The following is a 23,681-nucleotide window of genomic DNA, read 5'->3' as shown; positions in this document are numbered from 1 at the left end:
CCTGTTGTATAGCACGGAGAACTCTACCCAGTATTCTTTGATAATCCGTGTGGGCAAAGAATCTGAGAGAATGAATATGTGTATACATATGACTGTGTCACTTTGTTATATAGCAGAAATTATCACAGCCTTGTAAATTAACTATACTTCAATAAAACTTGAAAAAAGAGTTTCTAATTGGTTATTATTTATATTATTTATTTTCTAATTATATATACTGCATAAATAAAAAAAATTTATTTTAGATTATAGACAAATTAAAATCCTTTACATTCAAGTCTAGGAAAGCGTTAAGTGTCAAAGCTGGGTAGGGTAGATGGGAGGTCATTATACCCTTTAATTCTTTTCATGTTTTAAGTGATTTGTAATTAAAAAGTTAAAATTAAAAAAAAACCTACTAAATGTAGGAACAACTCGACATAAAAAAGACACAAAAGAAAAAGACCTCTTTCACATATATGAAACTACTCTGTTTCCCATAGAGGGAAAAAAAAATCCTTTAATCCTAGCTTTCGATTATCTTTTTCACATGATCTTATTCCACAAGGAGTTTGAAGCAATGCACCTAATGCTGATAATTGCGGACAAGTCCATTGCTTTGTGTCAAATAGTTATTTAACATTAAATGATGCTGGTGGTATTTACTGTATATTTACTTTTTGCCTGTCTGTAAAAGCAATGGCATTGTGAAACATAGGGCATATTTCACATTGTAAAGGGGGAATTTGCCACCTGGCATAGAGGTCAAGAGAGGGGAAATCTTCACTAACAAGAACATATGGCCAACATATAAAGACATATAAATGTCTAAGTATTTGAAAACCTAACCACACTGGATCTTCTTAGAATTCATTGCTTTCTTCACTTTTGTGATCCTTTCATATATCCTATGTCCCTCTCTTCCTCATGTTAAGTTTCACTTCTTATTAATCCAGTATGCATAGTGTGTACCAGCAACAGATTTCCAAATGTTCTGCTTTATACAACGCAGCTTTGAAAGCTGAAAAGCTGGCTGGTTCTGCTTTAGCAGTAGGCTTCTGAGACTAAATTTACAATTTTTCTGCAGTCATTCTGAGGCAGACTAACTATGGCTTATGTAATGTGCAGAAACCACAGGCTTTCTTTAAGGCAATGTATGTTTCATTAAGGAGACAGCCAGCCCTTCATTACATTTAGCAGTAAGAGAAAGGGCTTTGCAGGCAAATGGTAACTTGCACACAATTCAAAAACTTAGTGCTAAATAAAAGTTTCCATTTTTTTCTCTTTCACACTAAACTGTTTAGTCCAGGTATTCAATTGAAAGTAAAGCAAACAACTTGAGTTTCATGCTTTCCGTTCTCCTTCTTACATTCTGTTGGAAGTGCCAAATGTCTGGCAGCCAGAGGGAGGCAGATAAAGAGAGAACTTGAGCAATCTATCTACAGTGGGATATTTAGTCCTGATAAAATGTAGGTTACAAGGTTTACCCTATCACTTCTGTGGAAAGATTGCCATAGAGTCTACTGTAATCCACTGAACAGATCAGGAAAGACATGCTTTTTACATCTCTACATGATGATCTAAAAAGTTTGTTTTTTACAAGTTCCCATTGTGGCTCAGCAGGTTAAGAACCTAACATATGTCTGTAAGGATGTGGGTTTGATACCTGGTCTTGCTCAGTGGGTTAATGATCTAGCATTGATGCAAAAGCTGCACAGATTGCAGAAGTGGCTTGGATCCAGTATTACACTGGCTGTGGTGTAGACCATACCTGCAGCTCCAATTCGACCCCTAGCCCAGGAACTTCCATACGTCACAGGTGTGGCCTTAAAAAGAAAAAAAAAAGGTTTGTTCTTCAACATTAATGTTGATTATACCAGACAGTTAACATATAATTACTTGGGTATGCAATTGTACCTTTTTGGATGGACTCATTACAATCCAGAAAGGCTCTGAATCTTGGGTCTATGGGGTCTTATATAGGCTTTGGAGAGACTATAAACACTTTAAAGTTATACTAAAAATTTATATATTTTTACTTACAGAATGCCTAGCTTTACTAGATTTATACGGGATTCATGGATCCAAAGCTAATTAGGAACTTTAGAACTAAGAATTCATTTGGTCTATAAAGACCAATGTGTAAGAAAAAATGATTTCAGCTTTGTTTTTGTTTCTGCTTTAACTCCTTGGGGGAGATGGGTCAAGAAGAGTTGTTCTCTTCATTCCTTTCTTCTGATTCAATTCAGGAACCTTAAGCTTTCTTTCTTTCTTTCTTTCTTTCTTCCTTCCTTCCTTCCTTCCTTCCTTCCTTCCTTCCTTCCTTCCTTCCTTCCTTTCTTTCTTTCTTTCTTTCTTTCTTTCTTTCTTTCTTTCTTTCTTTCTTTCTTTCTTTCTTTCTTTCTTTCTTTTGGGCTGCACCTGTGGCATATGGAAGTTCCTGGGACAGGGGTTGAATTGGAGCTGCAGCTGCCAGACTATGCCATAACCACACCAAAGTGGGATCTGAGTCACTTCTTCCACCTACACCACAGCTCATGGCAATGCCAGATCCTTAACCCACTGAAAGAGGCCAGGGATCAAACCCATATCCTCATGGATACTAGCTGGGCTCATTTCCACTGAGCCACAACAGGAACTCCCCATAACCATTATCTATATAAATCAACTTATATATATATCAAACTATTCTATAATTAAAATCTGACATAAGGAAGTATTTATACATATGCTAAAGTTTGTTTTAATATGCTCCTAATATTGTAGAATCTATGATATAGAATAAGTTAATAAAAAAATACTAGCTGGGAAACGTGGCTTTCCTCTCTTCACAAACTGAAAGTTAATTGCTCATCTTATCTTCTCAAATATAGTGCAAATAAAGACCATTGGGAATGGAAGAAATACACAAAGTGATTGTGGAAAATTTGAAAAAATTCTTATTCTAAATGTTTGTTGGGAAAAGAGCAATCAGTTGAAGTAATTAGAAACAATGGAAGAAATGATAAAAGTGTAACATGCAAATAATATAGGTGGGACAGTTAGTGTTCATAGTTTTAAAGCAGAAAAATAGAATTTGAGAACTTGGTATAGTAATGGTTAAGTAACACTGGATTTGAATTTAAGGGGTAATAGAAAGTTGAATTTAAGCATCAGTGAACACTTGACATACAAATATTGAGACTTTAGTGATGTTTTAATGAATAAAATCATCTTTTAATGAGTATGTTTTAGTGCAATGTATATTTTGTAATAAGAAAATATTTAATGTTCTTAACATTTGCACATAATATTAGAAAATAATGTCCTTAACATTTGCACAGTCAACACTTAGAAGCTTAATAATTATGCTGTGTGTCTAACATGAACTAGAAACAATGTCATTTTCAGAAATCATTACTTTGAAATAGGAATTTGTCAGGCAAAGCAATGTTAATACAATTAGGTGGGTTTTTAATTTTTTTTTTTTTTTGGTTGAATGCAAAAACATGGAGTTAGCTATGTTATTCCCTAACCACCACTCTCAACTCCTTTGCCCCTTTCTCTCTCCATGGTACTCACCTAAAATCTACAAAGAAAAATCTATACACTTTCAGCTCTTTAGCATCAGGTACCAACGTAGAAAACCACAAAACTGGGTAGACTGTGGCAATAAGATTAATCACCATAATAGTAGTAACAACAAACATATTTACTCACTGAATTATACAAGGTATAGTCCTAAAAATTATCCCATACATTTCTCAAACAATCTAATGAGGTAGGCACAATACTCCCCACTGAAGGTGAAAAATTGAGTTTTAGACTGCTTTCATCACATGTCTAAGGTCCATTGTAAGTGGCAAAGCCAGGATTCCAACTCTGTCAGTCTGACCCCAGAGCCTAGGTTTTTTCTGCTAACCATTTAAATATTTGATATCAAACTCAAATAAACATTCAACATTTCTGACACGAGACACCTCCCCCTTTTAGGCTGATGAAATATTTCTAGTTCATTGAGAAAATAGAAGATGTGAGAAAACTTTCTTATCTTCCCTAAGCCAATTATACTGACATCAGTGTACTCATCAAGTGGTTAATAGCCTGAGCCCAGCCCCTTACCAGCTGTGACCTTAGGCACAACTTCCTCATCTGTTTAATAAGAATGATAAAGTGCACCTATTTCAGAGTTTGTTATAATAAAATACGTTGATCCATGTAAGGCACTTGGAACAGGGCATGACACATTGCAGGTACTCAATAAATGTTTGCTAATATTGTTATCTTGTCTTTTTCTGAAACCTCCAATCAAAATCAGTTTGACTAAATATCATCTGCTTCTTCTCCACCTCTTTTCTTTCTGTTCTATCAAGACTTCTACACTTTTGATTATTCTTTCTCTCTGTACTGAGTTTAAATCTCTCCCTCTCTATAGGATAATTTGATAACTGTCCCTGAAAATAAACCAAAGTCCCTCCTGTAATTTCTCCAGCTACTGCCCTAGTCTCTGGTCCCCTTTACACTCCTGTTCAGTCTTATTTGCTGACTTCACTTGTATCTGATTCCTAAAAGCTGGAGTTCTTCAGGGCTTTGGCTTAAGCCCTAGTTTCCTTTTAAAAATACTCTCTCTGAAAATGATCTAATCTTAATCCCATGGTTCCAAATAACATCCATATTTTGATGATCCCAAATTTGTATCTCTAGTCTAGATCTCTCCCTGTTAAATATCCTTCCCAATTTTTTAAAGCCTGTTCATCCAGGGTAGACTAAATATAAAAATATAAATGGATTTTATGTTCATTTGGAAGTTGAGTATCATCATAGGTTTGACCTGGATCCTAATTCAAGTTTTACCATAGATATCGCCAATTTTACATGTAACTTTCTAATATTTTAAAATACTTAACATCAAATTCCAAAGACCAACCAGTAAGTGTATGTATATGTTGATATGTCATCAGTGAATATTTAGGTATAAGTTTAAGCATAATAAATTTATAAATCAAAAGCAACTCAAAAGTTCTCTGTACTGGAAAAAGTACCAAGGAGAATTAAAACCAATCATAAACTGAAAGTGTTCATTACACTAGAGTTTTTGTACAGAAAAAAAACTGAAATTCTTTGAGTGGCTTTAAAAGGAAATTGATATTCTCTTATGGCTCAGAGAGTTAAAGACCCGGTGTTGTCACTGCAGTGGCCTGGGTCACTGCTGTGTTGTGGGTTCAATCCCTGGCCCAGGAACTTCGTTTTTCTGCAGGTGTAGTCAAAAAAGAAAAAAAGTATGTCTTTAGCTTTGCAGAGCAGAAGCAAATAATCATGTCTGAAGTGCATTATCAAGATCTGGCAGACTATATGGTGAATTTAATTGGATGTGAAAGGTCAAGATTAAGTCTGTAATTAATTTTTCATTGTTTTCTTTTTGAACTTTTGGGATCAGTTCTATTTCTGGCATGTCTTCTGCTGACTGCTAGAGACATCTTATGTTTCATTTAGACATGTCTTGATTACTCCTTTGTAATACTAAGTTGCAATCTCCAGCTAACTCTTGACTCTTTATTCATTTACTGCAGATACTAGGATACTGTTTCTCCATCTTTTTCTTATTCACTTTCTTAATCATTTTTAGTTGAGTAAATTTGAAAACTTTGTGTTCTTTGGATTTGTAGAAAAGCAGAACTTGAAGTATTGATTTAGCATATACTGTCTATCCTTTTTATGACAACACTTAAAATACAGTGAAATTTCTCTATAGTCTTTCCACAGCTATTAATCCAGAGTTGGTTCCTCTGTGTATATGATCCAACTATATGCAGTCTTAAATTGAAAAAGTAATAGTTCTGGAGTTCCCGCTGTGGCACAGTGTGTTAAGGATAAAGAGCCCATGTTGTTGCAGTTGTGGCATGGGTCACAGCTACAGTTAGGATTAAATTCCTGGCCCAGGAACTTCCATCCACTATGGGTGCAGCCATTAAAAAAAAAAAAAAAAAAAAAAGAGAGAGAGAGAGAGAGAGAAATAATATTTGTGTTTACATAATCTGACCTTTCCCCACAGCCTGATTCACTTTTCTCTTTCTGCACTTAATTTTGTCAGAAGGTAGCACTTTCATAGTAGGAAGGGATACAGGACAGACAAAACAAAACAAAACACCAATAAATATCTATGAGACTATATCTAGGTTATTTCTCAGAGAAATTTCTTGAAACATGCCTAGTCATACATGGCTGCCTGGTTAGAGGTCTGATGTGAGGAGAAACGTTGCATTTGTCTTTAAGAATAAGTGGAACATTACCTTTGACAGGAGATAATCCTAATCAAAGGGCTTTTACCCTAAGAACACAAGAAGATGCTCGTCATTAATTTTCTCTCTTTTTGCTTTAAATAGGGAAGTAACAGAAGTCTGGGTGATTTAAAAGGCAAACTGAAATATACTTCATGATTAGCAAAAAAACATTACAATGATCATTCTCATTCTAGTTTCTGGAGAAAGCAAAGCTAAAGAAAACCACCTAAAAGACCTAGTATATCAGTAAGGGGAAAATATGACATAGGCTAGCTTTTAATTGAAAATTTAGTGAAAGGACTGTTTGTGAAGGTTTAGAAGAGCTGAGGAACTCTAGCAGAAATTATAGAATTCTATTCACTGGGTGCATGACAAATTTATGCCATCCAACTTGTTGTCAGTGACACTGAAGTAGTTAAGGATATGCATGAACTTTGGAGTCAGACTGATAAAGGACCCAATACCAGCTTTACCACTTTCTATGGGCGTGACCTTCAACAACTAAAAAGATCTCTCCGTATCTCAGCTTCCTTACTTGTAAAATGAAGACAATAATATCTCAAAGGATTATTGAGAGAGGCAGATGAGGAAATGTAACTCAAAGAGTAGTACTTGATACTAATGTAAAAATATTTAATAAATATTAAAATTGACTGTTAGTCTTTATTTTATTCCTAGTAATGATGCTATAATGTTGATCACAAAAACTATTGTTATTTTGGATCAAGTTTGACAGCAAATCGTAAAAAAATCTTGATAAAAGAAGCCTAAGTAAAACTTTCTCTTTACACAAAATCCAGATATAGAAAGGGCAGGTTTAGTATTGGTAATTCTGTCCTAAGAAGCCCACTTACACCTTCCATTTCTATGTTCTGCCATCCTTAGTGAGTTCAAGGGGATTAAAATCTATATTTTACACAGCTTCACATCTCCTCTTAGAACAACAGCACTTTGCACATTTTAATTATTTGATTGTCCAATGCAATCTTAAATCTGATAATTATATAGAACAGAAAAGGATTCTTTAAATCCATCCAAGATTCATTCTATAAATGATTGAATTATTTATAGTACATATATAAAAAGCTGTATGCCATAGCCAAAGATTTGTTTCTGAAATTTTATGAGTAGAACTGTATTTAAGTGAATCACTGTAAAATATATTTGAGGGCCCTATTATGAATTCATAAGCTATTATGAATTCTTTTATAAAGCCAAATTTATTCCTCCACCAATTTAAATATTTTCTAGTTTGGATTTTCAAATGTTTTTCTTAGAGTGGGTACCATTATATTTGTCTCAGTAAAAAATAATTTTTCAAATATATATAATTTTTTAAAAGTCAAATTTATTGAGATATAATTACATACAGTGAAATTTTAAGGCATACTGTCCTGTACTAGCAAACTTCCTAAGATTACTCAAATACGAAGCTATCATCTACTTTCTAAATCTCTGTGAAGGCTTATAATTTAAAGATCTCTGAATATGTTCTGGGGACAAACAGCAGAAATCTCAACTAAAGTGAAACTATTTGAAAATATTTGGTATCAAAGGAACTGTGAGGACAATGATGAGGGAAATAAAATCTTCAATCATCCTTTTTAAAACAGTTTTCTAATCATTTAAACAATTTTATGCTTTTGCAGTTAAACTATAGCAGGAAAAATTCTACAAGAGGGGCAATTTTTGTAAGAACTTTATAGCCTAATTTGCATGATATGACACATTTTCAAAGACTGAAAACTGAAAGGATATATAAGATGACATATACTAATTACACTTGCCATAAAATCATACAGGAATGGCAAAACAGATGATTATTACATTAGCACTGACAGTATACTTTTTACTACACATATGTGCAAACTTTAAAAGGGTTGGTTTTTAATAACAAAATGCATTTTAATGCAAAATACAGAGAAATGCAAGAATAGTGAATACTTCATCTACACCTAATGTTTTTTACTCAAATAGACATATTCCATCCAATCTCAGGTCAATATGTCTAAAAATTAGTTATAATAAAAACTGAATAATGAGGCTCAGCATTGGGTACTGAGTTAAAAATAGCTATGAGTGTTTTAAGTTCACATGGAAACACGATGGTGGCTCTTCTTGAGTAACAGTTGTGTTCAAATTTTAATATGGCACTCTTTTCTTCTTCTTTTTATACAGTACTTTTGAAAAACTAGAAAATGATATAAACTTTCATTGTGGGACTCTGTAATTCTGCCTCTGGTTACATTTGTTTGTAGTCGCTGAAAAGTGCTTATCTTTACTCCCCAGCCTCCTCACAAGCATCTTCTCCTTCCCAGGTCTGCTTTATCTTAGGTTCCAGACCCTTACCTCCAATAAATTAATATTTAAACTATTAGGTTAGAATGTAACTAGATAAATTAAATGACCCCCGACCTGTTAATGACTAATAAGAGCTCCATAGGTGATCTCTCAGATGTGTTTGTATTAAAAACCTTCATCACAATTTCCTTTGCATAAAGTGTTTTCATTAAGCCAATGATAGCTTATTTATTTTTACAAGGTCGTTCATTGAAGGTGGCATAATATTTTGTCACTCACTTAAAATTAATTAATATAATATAAAAGATTAACACATGGAAGGAAATTAGGGTAAAAAACAAAACAAAACAAAACACATCAAAACAGCATGAATCGTCTCTGCTGGAATCCCCACTCCAGTCAATTGTAAAAGTCCTTGATTTGCTCACTTTTGGAACCGTGTCTAATATGCTTGACCAGAAGGAGTGTCCCTGGGGTGTGACTGGGAGGAAACTGATCAAGAAAAAAAAGAGATGGAAAAGTAGAATACTGCCAAGAAGGGGTGGGGATTTGGGGTGGAGGCCAGAAAAAAAAAAAAAAGTGGGAGCGTTCCTTCATTTATTGAACAAACATTTTTTGCCTCGCACATGCCATTGCTTCTTAGCGTCTTCTCCGGAAGGGTGATCCTCGTCGACAAATTCCAGATTCTGATTATCTCAGGAACTTGATTTGCCCTCGCTTCCGACCTCCTCTCTCACAAACTGCCTTGAGGCGGGGGAGTTGGGATTGGATGGGGAGGAAGGGAGAGGCGAGGCCCGCTTCGCAGAGCACAACATCTGCTGTGTTCAGCCAGGAGCGTCTGTCAAGCAGTGGGAGGGAAAAGCGCACGGTGCCACCAGCCCACTCTTGGGCGAAACTCGCCAGAAAAACACCCGCCCTGCCTCCGCCCACCGCCTCCCCATGGGCTTCTGCTGGTTTCTTTCGGGAGGTGGTGCGGAAAGGCAACTTTTGGGAACTTAAAAGAGAGGGGTGTGCGGAAAGCAGAGAAACGTGACTTCATCAGGTCCCGGCTTAGACTCCCAAACCCGGATCAAGGGCAGTGGGCGGTCCAAGCCCATCGGGTCAGGTCTGGGACCCCTCAGCCGCCTCTCGGGCCGCGGCCGTCGCGAGGCCGGGCGGGGCGCGCTAGGGACCCCAGGCGCAGTTCCCCGTCCGCCCTCGCGGGGGCGCCGGCGCGGCTGATCAGGTGACCGAGAGCTGGTCCCGGGCTGCGGGAAGCGGCCTGGTTCTCAGCCGCCGGAGACGCCGCCGCCGCCGCCACACCTAGTGGAGGAGCCCGGGAAGGCGGCTCGGTGGGGGCTGGGGCCGAGGGCACCGGGGGGTGGGGACGGAAGGGCGGCAAGCGGAAGGCAGGAGGCTGCCGGGGCGCGGGCTGCTGCGGGGGAAGGGGCCCCGAGGCGTCCGCCGCGGCTCGCTCTGTCACCGGCGCGGAATTGGAGCGCGAGGGCTATGGGCGCGCTCCCCTGAGGCGGAGGTCGCGGGCGGGAGGGGAGAAGGCCCGACCGAGGTAGCTGCGGAGGCCGCGGGCCGGTGACTGGGCGAGAGGCAGCCGGCGGCGGCGGCGACGACACTACCACCACCACCACCACTATCACTACCACCATGTCGCGCTCCGTGCTGCAGCCCAGTCAGCAGAAGCTGGCGGAGAAGCTCACCATCCTCAACGACCGCGGCGTCGGTATGCTTACCCGCCTCTACAACATCAAGAAGGTGCGCACGGCTGGCGAGGCCGCGGCGGGATCGGCGGGTGGGCTGGGGAGGGCTGGAAGGCCCGGAAGGCCGGGGCGGGGGGGTCGGCGGGCGGCGCCTGGGGTAGAATTCACGGCCTCGCCGGGGCAGGCCGGGCCGGGGTCGCCGGGAGGCGCCGCGGCCTAACGCGGAGTCCCGGCGCCTCTCCCGGTGGCTCGCCGGCCGATCAGTGTCAGAAAGAAGCCATTTCCCGGTTCCTAGCGGCGAGATCCGGCGGGTCCGGCCCCGCTCGGGGTGAGGGGCACCTCCGCCCCCGAAACGGGGTCTACGGAAAAGGGGGTTGGTAGTGGGTGGACAAGATTCTGGGAGGGGGATAGGAAAACTTGGATGTTCCGTAACTGAGGCCGAATGGTAGGAATCTGGCGGAGATGGTAGCAGGTTTTTTTCCCTCAATTTTTGGTGTGTAAGTGGAAATGCAGGAGGGGGATGGCTAATCAGGATGAACCCCGCATCTCTTCCACTTTGCCATTTTATTCTATATTGCGAAATAAAAGCCAATCAAGAGCATATTGGCGATTTGGAATTATTTCATCTTGAAGGTGGAGAGGAGGGGGAAGTGAGGGTGGAACCAATTTTCTTCTGAAATACTTCTGGGTTGTGAGTCACTAGAACAGGAATAACAACCTTCTCTCTCGTTCCTCTTTACTCCTCCTCATTTTAGTTTTTCCAACCATGTCTGATAGTACCAAAGCATCATTTCTTAAAGTTCGGTGTCTATAAAATAAAAATAAATATGTTGCTATTATTGCTGATTTTATAGAGTAGTCTCATAACTTGAGTAGCTCTAGCTAATAGGTCTGTTCGAAGTCTTTACATGCCTTCAGAGTAAAGAATGGAAGGCTGAATTGGAGTTAAGAAAAATAGATGTTAAGATAGAACAAATATATTAATTTATCTCAGGGGAAAAAAAGACATCCTTTTCCTTTTAAGACAAAGTAAGTTTTAAATAATTCAGTAAAGAGAAAATTAAGATTTTTTTCGTACAGTCTAGATCCTGAGAGTTTCCAGTCTATATTTGATATTATATCTTCATAATTATTTTTGTCTTTTTAATGCATCATGAATATTTCCTTTAGTTTAGTCATAGCAGTAGAATTGTAGCCCTTGTAAATTAGGGCTACTGAGGAAAGAATTTTTTTTTTGTCTTTTCTAGGGCCGTACCCGCAGCATATGGAGGTTCCCAGGCTAGGGGTCTAATCAGAGCTGTAGCCGCTGGCCTACACCACAGCCACAGCAACGTGGGATCCGAGCCAAGTCTGCGACCTAACCACAGCTCATGGCAACACCTGGATCCTTAACCCTCTGATCGAGGTCAGGGATTGAACCCGCATCCTCATGGTTCCTAGTCAGATTCGTTAACCACTGAGCCAGGATGAGAATTCCTGAGGAAAGAATATTTTTAAATATTTCATATCATGGGGTTCAAGTATAAAGTTGATTTATTTAAACAATTTGATGTAGACACTGTATTCTAAAGGAGAAGACTGCCCTGGCTTAATGGTGATGAATTTTGTATAAGGATAGCTAATGTTCCAGTTGCTCACCTGTATATGAAGATGATTGACTCTGAATTTAGTGTAATCTGGAAGAGTAACTGCAACATGTCTGTTGGGTTTGTCACATTTTATGTAGCAGGAGCTTGAGGGTCATTACAAAAAAGCCCTCTGCATTTACCAAAGAGCCTTGATTATAAATTCATGTAAGTTCAGAATAATTTAGACAGTATTACTTCTAGGTTGCATTGACCTGAACTTTTTTGTGAGATTATGCACCTTAACAAACTTGGAAATTGGTTCCTATATGATCTTTGTTCAAAAAAAATCCTAGCAAGTCAAACATTACTAAAAGTTACTAGACTCGTGGTATTGCGGTTAAAGGAAATGGTTATGATGGTTTCCAGAAGAGGAAGTGAGAGTAACATCAAAAGTGGTTTGGGTATATGGCAAAATACCTCTTTTTTTTTTTTTTTTTTTTTTTTTTAAGCATTCACTATAAACATTTTTATGGCATAAATACAGTCAAACTTTGTATATTTCACCTTCATAAATGAAATAATGTAAAGCCAAATTCTAAGCATTTGAACTCTTAGAATTCCAATTCACTGCCTTTCCTCAAAAGCATATTTTTTCACTTCCTGTTTTGAGAAACTTCAGGCTCTTGTATTATTGAACTAGTAAAACTTCAAATAAGTTGAATGTGATCACTATATTCAAGTGTCTAGTATTTTAAGTTACTGAAATGTTATATTTCGGCACTCAACACATTTATAATTTGTTGAGAAATAGTTTTCTACCTTGCCTGATTGTGAGTTCTCTCTGGATGGGGCCATTGTTGCTCATTTTTGAATTACTAGTACTTAGGGCCTTACCTGGTCCATGAGGCCTTCAGTTAGGACTTGTTGAAATGGATGAATATATTATGTACATTATATTTTTTGTTTATAATGTATATATGAATGTATCTATAATCTTGCTCTAGTTTTAATAATATTAGCTTTTGGTCTGTCTCCTTGTGTGATTTTGCATACAAATACATCAGATGGATTTTTAATGTTTCAGTCTGAATAGAGTTGTCTCTAAAGGCTGGCATATCTTCCTGGCTGGTTAGGATTGAAACATTTGTTCAGAAATCTTGCCAAAAAAGTAAGATCCGTTTACCATGTGTTTGTAAGGTTCCTGCTGTCTACATTTTTATGACAGTGTAAACCACATAATCTTTTTAGTCTCAATTTCTTATAGTCCTCAAAAAAACATTCTACTACATAATACATTTCTGCCAATTATTACATTTTTATTAATGCATCTATATATTAGCTTATCTATCAGATATGATTACTGTGCTCTATTTCAACTATAAGTCTGCAGTGGAAATATTTTAGTGAAGAGTTCCCGTTGTGGCTCAGTGGAAACGAATCTGACTGGTATCCATGAGGTCACAGGTTTGATCCCTGGCCTTGCTCAGTGGGTTAAGGATCAGGTGTTGCTGTGAGCTGTGGTGTAGGTTGCAGATGTGGCTTGGATCTGGCATTGCTGTGGCGGTGGCTTAGGCCAGCGACTACAGCTACAACTTGACCCCTAGCCTGGGAACTTCCATATGCCCAGGGTGTAGCCCTAAAAAGACAAAAAAAGAAAGGTTTTAGTGAATGTACGCAATGAAAAATACTGAAGTGACCAAAGTAAAATAACTATTAAGTTACTACTATCAAGAATAATAGGCTTTAATGCTATATTTGGGAAATGTAACATGGTTCCTGTAAAATGTTGCTTTTTTAAAGAAAATGTCGTTGATTGAAAAGACCTGGAGATCTTAATATGTACAGGTTATGAAAATTTTGAATTCGTATTCTAATCAGGAACGAAAAAGAGTACATAAAGTAAGATTCAGAGAAAAGGTGAAAGTGATAGGTAATTTTACATTTAAATTTATTTCTTTCATAATTCCTTAAGGTTTTTTTTTAAATGAGAAGTATGTCTTCCCTTTTCCAAATCTAACAATGCCATTCACATATACAGTGATTTTTAACATTTTCAGGCTACCTTTATATCTACTACTGTGGTATGGCAGTCAGTGTGTTGGTGCAAGTAAAGAGTTCTGGGCCAGAAGTTAGGAGACCCGCCTTCTAATCTCCAGCCTGGCATTAAGAGTTGTGTAGGATTGGGTAGGTGTCTTGACTTCCCTGAGCTTCATTTTTCCTCAGCTATAAAATGGGGAAAACTAACTGTGAAACAAACACGAACGTCTCCAGCTCTATGTTCTTTACAGTAGAAGTTAAGCACTCATTTTAAACAGTAACTGAGCTCAATTTAGTTTTCCTTAATATAGGCATGGTAATGCCTGCTGTACTTATTTCACAAAATTTTGTTTGTTTGTTTGTTTTGCTTTGTAGAGCTGCACCCACGGCATATGGAGGTTCCCAGGCTAGGGGTCAAATTGGAGCTGCACCTGCTGGCCTGTGCCATAGCCACAGCAACACCAGGTCCGAGCTGCGTCTACGACCAACCTACACCACAGCTCACGGCAACACCAGATCCTTAACTCAGTGAGCGAGACCACGGATCCAACCCACAGCCTCATGGTTCCTAGTCAGATTCATTTCCGCTGCGCCGTGATGGGAACTCCCACAGAATTATTTGTGAAGATAAAAGATAACGATGTGGAGATAATTGAAAATTTCTCCAAATATAAGATAGTATTTGTTTAGGAGTCCCAGTAACTTTTTAGGGCAACATTTGTTTTTCTGAAATTTTATTGCTCTTTAGCAAAAGTGTATAGTGAAATCCCAAAAGAAAACATTTTAGCTGAGCTTAAAAATATTTTTCTTGTTTACTTTTTTCCCTATCTCCTGTTTTTTTCCTGAACTTGATAACTCTACCAAAAAAGTTTCATATTTTTCATCTTGTTAAATTATTGCTTCAGTTCTAAAGCACAGAAATAGGAAAAAGACTCACCCAACTATTGCACACTTTTAAAAAATGGAGTATTTTTCAAGTTTCAATGTAGTTTTACTTTTTTTTGTAATTAGAGGAATACTCTCCCCAGTCTTTTCCCCCTGATTTTAGATAAATTTATTTCATGAGGAAAAAAGTAGAGTAGCAGAGTAAAATTGAAAGTCTTTAGCTGTTACCTGCTTGTTTAATGGAGCGAGAAAAAATGTATGTGAAGGATGCAGTCAAGGTAAAGAGAGGGGAACCAGCTTTAGTTTTCCCTTTCAGTGTTAGGTTTCTCTTCATTTAGAGCTTTATTTTCTGTGTTAGTTAATCAGGAGCAGAAGCATCTTATAAAGGTTGGATTCTGACAAGTTCTAGAGTATTAAGTATTGTTAGTATGTATACTTTTTTTTCTCCCCCAGTGAGATTTCATTATCAATATCCCTAAAGTAAGAAGGAAACATCATAAATCTGAATTTAAATAATATATATATTACATAAAGTCCTACTGCATCTGTTTGTAACTTTTCAGGGAAGCTGCTTGTAAAAATAAGGATTTGATTAATTCTATTTCTTGTTAGGCTGGAAGGTAGGCTGAGGAGATAAATGTCACTGAAAAATACTTATGAAAAAGAATTATTTTTATTTTTTCAAGTAGCAGTGGTAGATTATCCATTTTGTGTTTGCTTTGTAGAATTGTTAAATAACTTAGAGTTTTTTTAATGATTACGAAAGGAATACATGCTTATGCTATTGTCAAAAATTTAAACATGACTTCAGAAATTCTTTGCCTGTTCATCACCCACTTTTAAAAATAAGCTGTATGTACTTAATACTCTTTTTGTACAAATGCTGACATATGTGCATGCATATTTTATTACATTATGACTAAATTAGATTCTTTCCAAAAATAAAATTGAAGAAGCAGCATAGTATAGTTTACAGATAAATTAAATTAGGATTCTTAATCTATTACCTGTGTACTTATACTTTAAGAAAACTAAAAGTCTGGGCATACTTAGCTAGCTACATCCAATGTATTAAAAGTGAGGAAGTCCGGATAAGAAAGTCTCAGTACTGAAAATTCTAGTCCTTACTGGTAAGGATGATTAAAAATTTATGTATTTCTGTTAATTTACTGGCAGTGTTACTGTTAAGTAAAATTCTAACAGCAATTTCAGATCACATTCAGTAGATATACATTTTATTTTTTACTGGAACTAAAACAGTTTTCTCTTTATTCAAAAAAAATAATGTGGGAGTTTCCGTCGTGGCGCAGTGGTTAACGAATCCGACTAGGAACCATGAGGTTGCGGGTTGGGTCCCTGCCCTTGCTCAGTGGGTTAACGATCCGGCGTTGCCGTGAGCTGTGGTGTAGGTTGCAGACGCGGCTCGGATCCCGCGTTGCTGTGGCTCTGGCGTAGGCCGGTGGCTACAGCTCCGATTCAACCCCTAGCCTGGGAACCTCCATATGCCGCGGGAGCGGCCCAAGAAATAGCAACAACAACAACAACAACAAAAAGACAAAAGACAAAAAAAAAAAAAAAAAAAAAAAAAAGTGTAATAAAAGTAATGCTAGCCATTGTTTATTGAGACTCTATTATATGCTAAATTGAAAAACAGTCTTTTATTTGTTCATAGATGTGGGTGCCTATTCTATAGATAAAGCTATTGAATTTGGAGAGGTTAATTTGCCCTTTTTTTTTTCTTTTTTTTTTTTAGGGTCTCACCCTCAGTACATGGAGGTTCCCAGGCTAGGGGTGGAATCAGAGCCATAGTTGCCAGCCTGCACCACAGCCATAGCAGTGCCAGATCCAAGCCAAATCTGTGACTTATGCCACAGCTTACAATGCTGGATCCTTAACCCACTGAACGAGGCCAGGGATTGAACACACATCCTCATGGATAGTAGTTAGTTTCATAACCTGCTGAGTCACAACAGGAACTCCTGCCCAGTTTTTACTCTATGAAAAATAAGAATTTGGACTGACACCTTTTTTGACCCCTAAATCAAGCTCTTAATTTAATTGTCTTGCTTTAGATTTATAGTTATTAGTGAAATTTTTATGGTAGATATAATTCGATTTTGAACACACAGTAACCTTAAAAATATGCAGCTATATTACAGACCTAATTTTACTCTTTACTGTAGACTGCTTTTGTATGAACTTTGCATAGATTTGTATGAAAAGATCATTGAGATCATAATTACCGGTATACCTATGGTTATTAATAAAGACTTCTGTTTACCTTTGTAATGTATTAAAATGAGAAATGGAGTTAGGAAACTTAAAATTCAGTTTACTGAGATTTGGGGCAAGTATATTTTCTATTTGCTTTTTATATTATATGCATTTTTCCTTTGTGATTATTTCTAAAGTTTAGCCCCTGGCATATTATAATATACATACTGAAAATACTAACCGTGCACATGATACTAAGAAAACTTAGAGGAAGTTTTGCTTAAAATGGGGGAAGAGTACATATAAAGCAGAAAGGAAAGTGTAAACTCAAAGAAACCGTGAAACGGCATTTACCTTCCTTAATTTTAAGAACACAGTCTTTACCTAATTGAAGATATTTTATCTTTAATTTTGAGATTTCAAATTACTTTTTCCATTTTCCATTTTGATTTCTCAAGTCAAATAGTGACATTTTTACATTGAAAAATCCTTCATGAAATGTAAGAAATACAATTAAGGAAGTAAAACCAGTAAGTCTGTTTCTTTCTGTCTTTTCTATTCCTACGATGTGTTTTTTTTAGTTGACTTAATTTAATATTGTCTTTATTAATAAATGTAATAAAATCTTCTTAATTTTGATCCTATTAGGAATTTGTAGTACTGTAATTATTAGATTTTGGTTTACTTAATCTAACAGTGGTAAGAAAACTTCTAGTTGATCATTTCCTCAAATAATATTGTACAGAAATGTTTTGCTTAAACAGATATACTAAATAAGCTTTTGAATTGTTAGTTTGTAAGTGGAGTTGAAAACAGACAACAACATAGACATCATCTTGAGAAATAAATTGTAATCAGTAACTTTTATTTTTTTTTAAATTTTTTTGTTGTTTTTTTTTTAGGGCCGCACCCAAGGAATATGGAGGTTCCCAGGCTAGGGGTCTAATCAGAGCTGTTGCTGCTGGTCTACGCCAGAGCCACAGCAATGCCAGATCCAAGCCACGTCTTCGACCTACACCACAGCTTATGGCAACACCGAATCCTTAACCCACTGAGCGAGGCCGGGGGAACCCGCAACCTCATGGTTCCTAGTTGGATTCGTTTCCGCTGCGCCACGATGGGAACTCCGGAATCATTAAAATTTTTTAATAATGAATTTTGAAATGTATAATGAGTTGAAGATTTCAAAGGAATTTCTTGTTTTAAGTAAAAGAGCCTGTACTGGAAAATACTTTTTTATTGTATAGTTGATTTTTTTAGATACTTGACAGTAATAAAATTGTATCTTTAAAACTATTTTATAAGTCATATGAGCTATTCTTTCAGTTAGTACCAAATATTGAGGGTTTCTTTTTCGTTCATTCATTTACTCCCCATTTATTGAATGTCTTCCTGGACACAGGGAAACAGATATAGTCTTCAATGCCAGTAAATTCAGATTGTAGTGGTGATAGAGATACAGATAATTAACTAAAATGCAGTATTTTAAGTGTGGTTTTGAGTGTCTTGAGAAGGGAGTTAAAAATTCTCATCTGGGGGAGATAAAAAGAAATAGTGACTTCTGGGCTTCACTTTGAAATATGAATAGAAACTTCAGCCAGGTAATGACAAGAAGTCATTATTTAAGATTCCAGGCTTTTGTTCAGTAGAATATACAAAGATACAAAATAGATAAGGTTATAAAATACCCTTGTAATATCAAATGTCCTTCTTGTTGGCATGTAGCCTCTAAACTTATCTGTTATTTTCCATATTTGTAGCATATTATGTGGGTTAAGAGGGCTAGATTCTAGATAAAACTTATTTTTTTTTTCTTTACTTTAGACAAACTGTTTAGTCTTTCTGAGTTACAGTTTCCTTATTTATAAATCAAGGAGATCTGTGGTTCTTAGGGATACACAGTATAGTCATTTTAGAAGTATTTTATAAAAAATACAAACATCCGGATCTTGATCCAAACCTATTGAATAAGAAAAAGCCCCTGAAGTGGTTCTGATATTAAGAACCACTGAAATAAGTGAAATGTAAGTTCTTAATGCTTCTCATTTCTTTGTCTGATAATTGTTCACAGTAGTGATTTAATTGCTTTCTAGAAATAACTAAATTTCTGGAATGCTAAGCCACACCTAAATTCTTAATGCTAGCAAAACCATCCACAGGATACTACAGGATATTTATTTGCTCTCAGCTTCTCTTATGCTTCAAGTTATGTTTTTTGGTTTACTAATCCATGTTAGTCTTAATGATTCTAATTCTTGCAACTTTAAATAGATATTAGAGTTTTCCCACATTTTAATTAGCCTTATAAAGTTGAGAATTCAGTGAATTAATTTACATAAAATGCTGGTATAGTGCCTGGCACAAGAGGAAGAAGTGAATAAATGTTGGCTATTATTATTTCTGTTGCTGGGGCTTGAAACATAGTGGACACTTATTGAGGGTTTTTTTTTTTTCCTATTACCTTTAGGAAACGTTTCTTAAATTATTCCTTTTTACTGCCTGATATTATTGTATGATATCTACTTATTGCCAATACAAAATAAATTATTTCAGAAGTTTATTTCTCAGAAATCTTTTGAAAAGTAACTTCTTTAAAACAGTAAAATTATGACCACATATAAAACTTTTAAATAAACTGTAACAGAATCCTTTTGTTTTATAAACTGAGATGTTTCTGTATATTAGAAGCTGAAAAAGTTTTGAGGGCAACAGCAATGTAGACATCTTCCTGAGAACTGAATGGTAATTAATAACTTTAGTTTGAATCATTAAAATTTTTAATAATGAATTTTGAAACACATAATTAGTTGAAATATTTCCTAAGTTTATGATTTTCCCATATCCTATGCTTAGAAAATAATAACCATAGTTTATATATCTTTAAAGCTGCTACTATTGGCTCTAATTAAGAGGTAATTTATAAAATTACATTAATTTTAAATTATTTCCAATGGTTTCAATATACTTTCCTATCAAGCTTCTTAATCCAAACTGTAGCAGTGGGTTACTTTTTTTTTTCCCCCCCACCTTTTTTTTTTCCCCACCTACCCAAACTCAGGGGGAAGTTGAAAGCAGATTGGTTGGCCAAAAATAGGTGATACACATAAGGAAAAAAAACATGGAAAATTAACTGGTAATACTAGAATTTGAGGCTTGTTTTCATCTTGATAGATTTTCCAGTACATATTGGAAAATGTCACATTGTATTTCATTGTTTTTAAAATTAGAAAATAATTATAAGCAAGTTGCACTTATGGTCCATGATCTTAGGTGATGTCCATTTTATTTTCCAGGCATTAATAATCAATTTGTTGAAGGTTCAAGGGAGAATCTTAGTCCCTTTATGCTTTCAGTTTTGCAAAACCTGCTTTAAAACAAGTTGATTATTCCTTGTTTATTGAGTAAAAATTAAATTCCCCTTTCTAGAATAAATTGGTCACATTTTGTATTTTTCTCCTCTTACCTGACATGATTCAGATGAGGCTGGTTTCTTTCCTGTACTCACAAACAGCATTCTCACTCCGATCCCTGAAATTGTGTTCATTTGTTTTTTTAATTCAGTTATTGTGTTGAAGAAAAAAACTTTTTTTTCCTATAGTATTTTGGCAAAGGAATGTGTTTTATTGATGAGCTAGACCAGAAATTAAAAAATAAAACTAATCAAACTGATCACCTTTTTCTTTGGTAGTGATTACACCAATAAAATTTTGAGCAGGACCTATTGTGGCTCAGCAGTAATGAACCTGAGATCCATGAGGACACAGGTTCAGTCCTTGGCCTGGCTCAGTGGGTTAAGGATCTGGCGTTGCCGTGAGCTGTGGTGTAGGTCACAGATGTGGCTGGGATCCAGCATTGCTGTGGGTGTGGCATAGGCGTCTGTAGCTCCAATTCAGCCCCTAGCCTGGAAACTTCCATATGTCATAGGTTCAGGCCTGAAAAGAAAAAAGAAAAAAAAAAAAAACAACAAAAAAAAACCAGTTTGAGCAGCTGAGGTATTAAAAGAATACAGCAGACTTTGATACATTTTTGAGAGCATATATATATATATATATAAAGTTTTAATGGCCACACCTATGGCATATGGACCAGACATTGAATTCAGACTGCATTAAAGGACAACCCATATCCTTTAACTCACTCTGCTGGGCTATGGAGTGAACCTGCACCTCTTTAGTGACCTGAGCAGCTGCAGTTGGATTCTTAACCCACTGCACCACAGCAGGAACTCCTAGAGTGGTACTTTTTAAAAATAATTCTGTGGTTAAGATATAGTTTCCTTTTTGTCTGGTGAAATAGCCCCTTTAGCTAATTATGCAAAAAAACCTTTTTTTGTAGGGCTGTGATATTCAGGGGCATAGACACAATTTGCCCTCTTTCTTTTTTGGGGGGAGGTGTGGGGGTGGCCAGGTTAGTAATACTCAAGATTTTTATTTAATTGAATTGGTAATTTGTTAAACCTTTTGATTCAGTCATTGTAGTAAGCCTTTCTGAAGTGTATTAGTCTAAAATGTATTGATAACTAAATATAGTAGTATGTATATTTTCTTAATTGTAATACTTCAAAGGATGATACTTTTGAGAGTAAAGGATTAATTTTGTGTAATATTGTTATAGGAGTAGACCAAGATAGGGTTTTAGGTGTACCAATTGGCAGGCTGTGCTCTTAAAGTATAAGTTGGTATGATTTCTTGGTCCTCAGTGTCATCAAAATGTTTAAGTTAGAGTAGGGAGGTGGTATGAAGATTAATCTTTTATATATTGAGACATTTGGTTAGTTGGAATTTTGCTCCGTTTCGTCAGTATAGTAGGACCTCCTTCTTCACTGAATTATTATTATTACTATTTTTTTTATGGCCACACCCACAGCATTTGGAAGTTCCTGGGCCAGGGATCAAATCCAAGCTGCAGCTATGACGTAGGCTACAGGTGCGGCAGTGCTGAATCCCACTCTGCCAGATTAAGGATCCAGCCCACAACTCTGCAGTAACACAAGCCACAACAGTCGATTCATAACCCACTGCATGGCAGTGGGAACTCTTTAACTGAATTATTAAGTATGACTCTTTACCTACATTCTAGCTTTTAGTCAAGATTTGTTTTTTTCTTGCATTTTTTTCTTTTTTGCCTGAACATTTGCAAGTGTCTTTCTTGGTATTAAGTAAATAAGTGAAGTAGGTTGATTTTATTGGCTTCTTAAAAAAATTCTGCTGGTGTGTACACACACAGACACTCAGGTAATGGGCTTAAAAACTTTTTAGGGTAGATTGTAATTATTATCACCTATTTAACAGGTAAAGAAACTGCGGCACAGAAATTTGCTTATGGTTACAGTAAGGAAGAGATGAAGCCAGAATTTGAACGTGGACAACCTGTCTTAGAACTAATGTTCTTAACTACTAGGCCAATCTTTTTCTATAAGTAAAACAAATTTGTTACATTTAGATTTGGGATAAGTGAAAGAAATATGACATTGGGAGAAGGAATTATAGTCATTGCTGGTTCTGTATAGTATGATAAAGATTCCTCTGTGATTACTATTCATATGAGACTTTGTTTAGGTAATTATATCTATTGTTAACAAAAGTAAACATTTTTAGAGCGCTATAAGCCAGTCCTTTTGCTAAATACCGTACATGGTTTATCTATCTCTCTTCTAATCCTCATAATGACTCTATGAGGTAAGTACTAATTTCCCCATTTACACATGAAGAAACTGAAACTAGTAGATGTTATGTAATATATTCAAGGTTCCACAGATAGTAAGTGATGAAGACTGAAATTTAGTCAGTCTTATTCCAGAGTCTTGTTCTTAATCTTTACGGCATACTGTCTCCCATTGTAATTTGTTTAGACATGGGTCACTGAGTAGCATGGGAAAAGGTAAATCAATCCCAAGGAAAGACTTATAACTATTTATTTTTCCTCTGAAATGAAATTCCATTCTTCATGTTTTCAGTATAATAAGGAAGAGCTGTTCATATATAGATATCTTTAGTTAAGTTCTTACACAAAATTTGTGATCATTGGAAATGAGTATGGTAGTCTACCATTGTCATTTGATAGTCACTAATATTGTTAGAATGAATACCTGAATTTTTAAATAGAGTATGAAAGATCATACATTTTAAAATATAATTTGGAATCACCTTAGGATTCTGCATTATCTCAGGCATGTGTTTGAAACTTGATTTTCATTTTATCATTGATAGAAGGCAATGCTATTATGTAACTATTTCTTGGGACAAATTCTTAGTTATGTGGCTCTTAGTTATTCTTATTTTATACTATATTTTGGGAGAAGTGGATTAATTAGAAGGCAGATTTATGAGAAATAATACCTTAAGCAAATGATAGTCTACTCTGAGGAAAAGTGGATATACTTTAATATTTATCATGTTGAAATGGAATTTACCTAGTAGCCTGTGTCAATCTGGTTAAGGATTATAAAATTATAAATTTCTTATAGTTAACTTTGTTTTATCTAATTATATTTGAGAATTAAAATAATTCTTGCTGCATTCCTGTTTCCATTTGGAAAATATAGGAATGTTTGCATTGATTTTTATACCTTGGCTCTTTAAGGAGTTAGTTGATACTTGAAAAATAGTTTCAATTTGAGCTGAAGTGCAAGTCATCCAATAACGATTTATTTTTATTCTTGGGCTACCGTTTCTTTTTAAGGTATGTAAAATTTCACTGATGGTTTTGCTCCTGTTTTTATAGTTGCATGTAGTCTTCGTTTT

At 36.3% G+C, this 23,681-nt stretch overlaps 1 protein-coding gene across 4 annotated transcripts in view; it reads left to right on the top strand.

Moving 5' to 3' along the window:
• Window positions 9,757-23,681, top strand: part of NCKAP1 (NCK associated protein 1) — a 102,557-nt gene continuing 88,632 nt past the window's right edge. Inside the window, exon 1 of one of the 4 annotated variants that reach the window (XM_003359581.4) lies at window positions 9,757-10,289. In XM_003359581.4, the coding sequence (XP_003359629.1) occupies window positions 10,182-10,289 (108 nt within the window). In that variant the 5' untranslated portion in view covers window positions 9,757-10,181. The remainder of the gene's footprint in view (window positions 10,290-23,681) is intronic. The other 3 variants (XM_003359582.4, XM_021075813.1, XM_021075812.1) reach the window with 3 other exon arrangements.

This window comes from Sus scrofa, chromosome 15 (genome assembly GCF_000003025.6).
Source record: "Sus scrofa isolate TJ Tabasco breed Duroc chromosome 15, Sscrofa11.1, whole genome shotgun sequence".
Taxonomy (NCBI): domain Eukaryota; kingdom Metazoa; phylum Chordata; class Mammalia; order Artiodactyla; family Suidae; genus Sus; species Sus scrofa.
The sequence above is the reverse complement of the archived record's forward strand: the minus strand, read 5'-3'. Positions and strand labels throughout refer to the sequence as shown.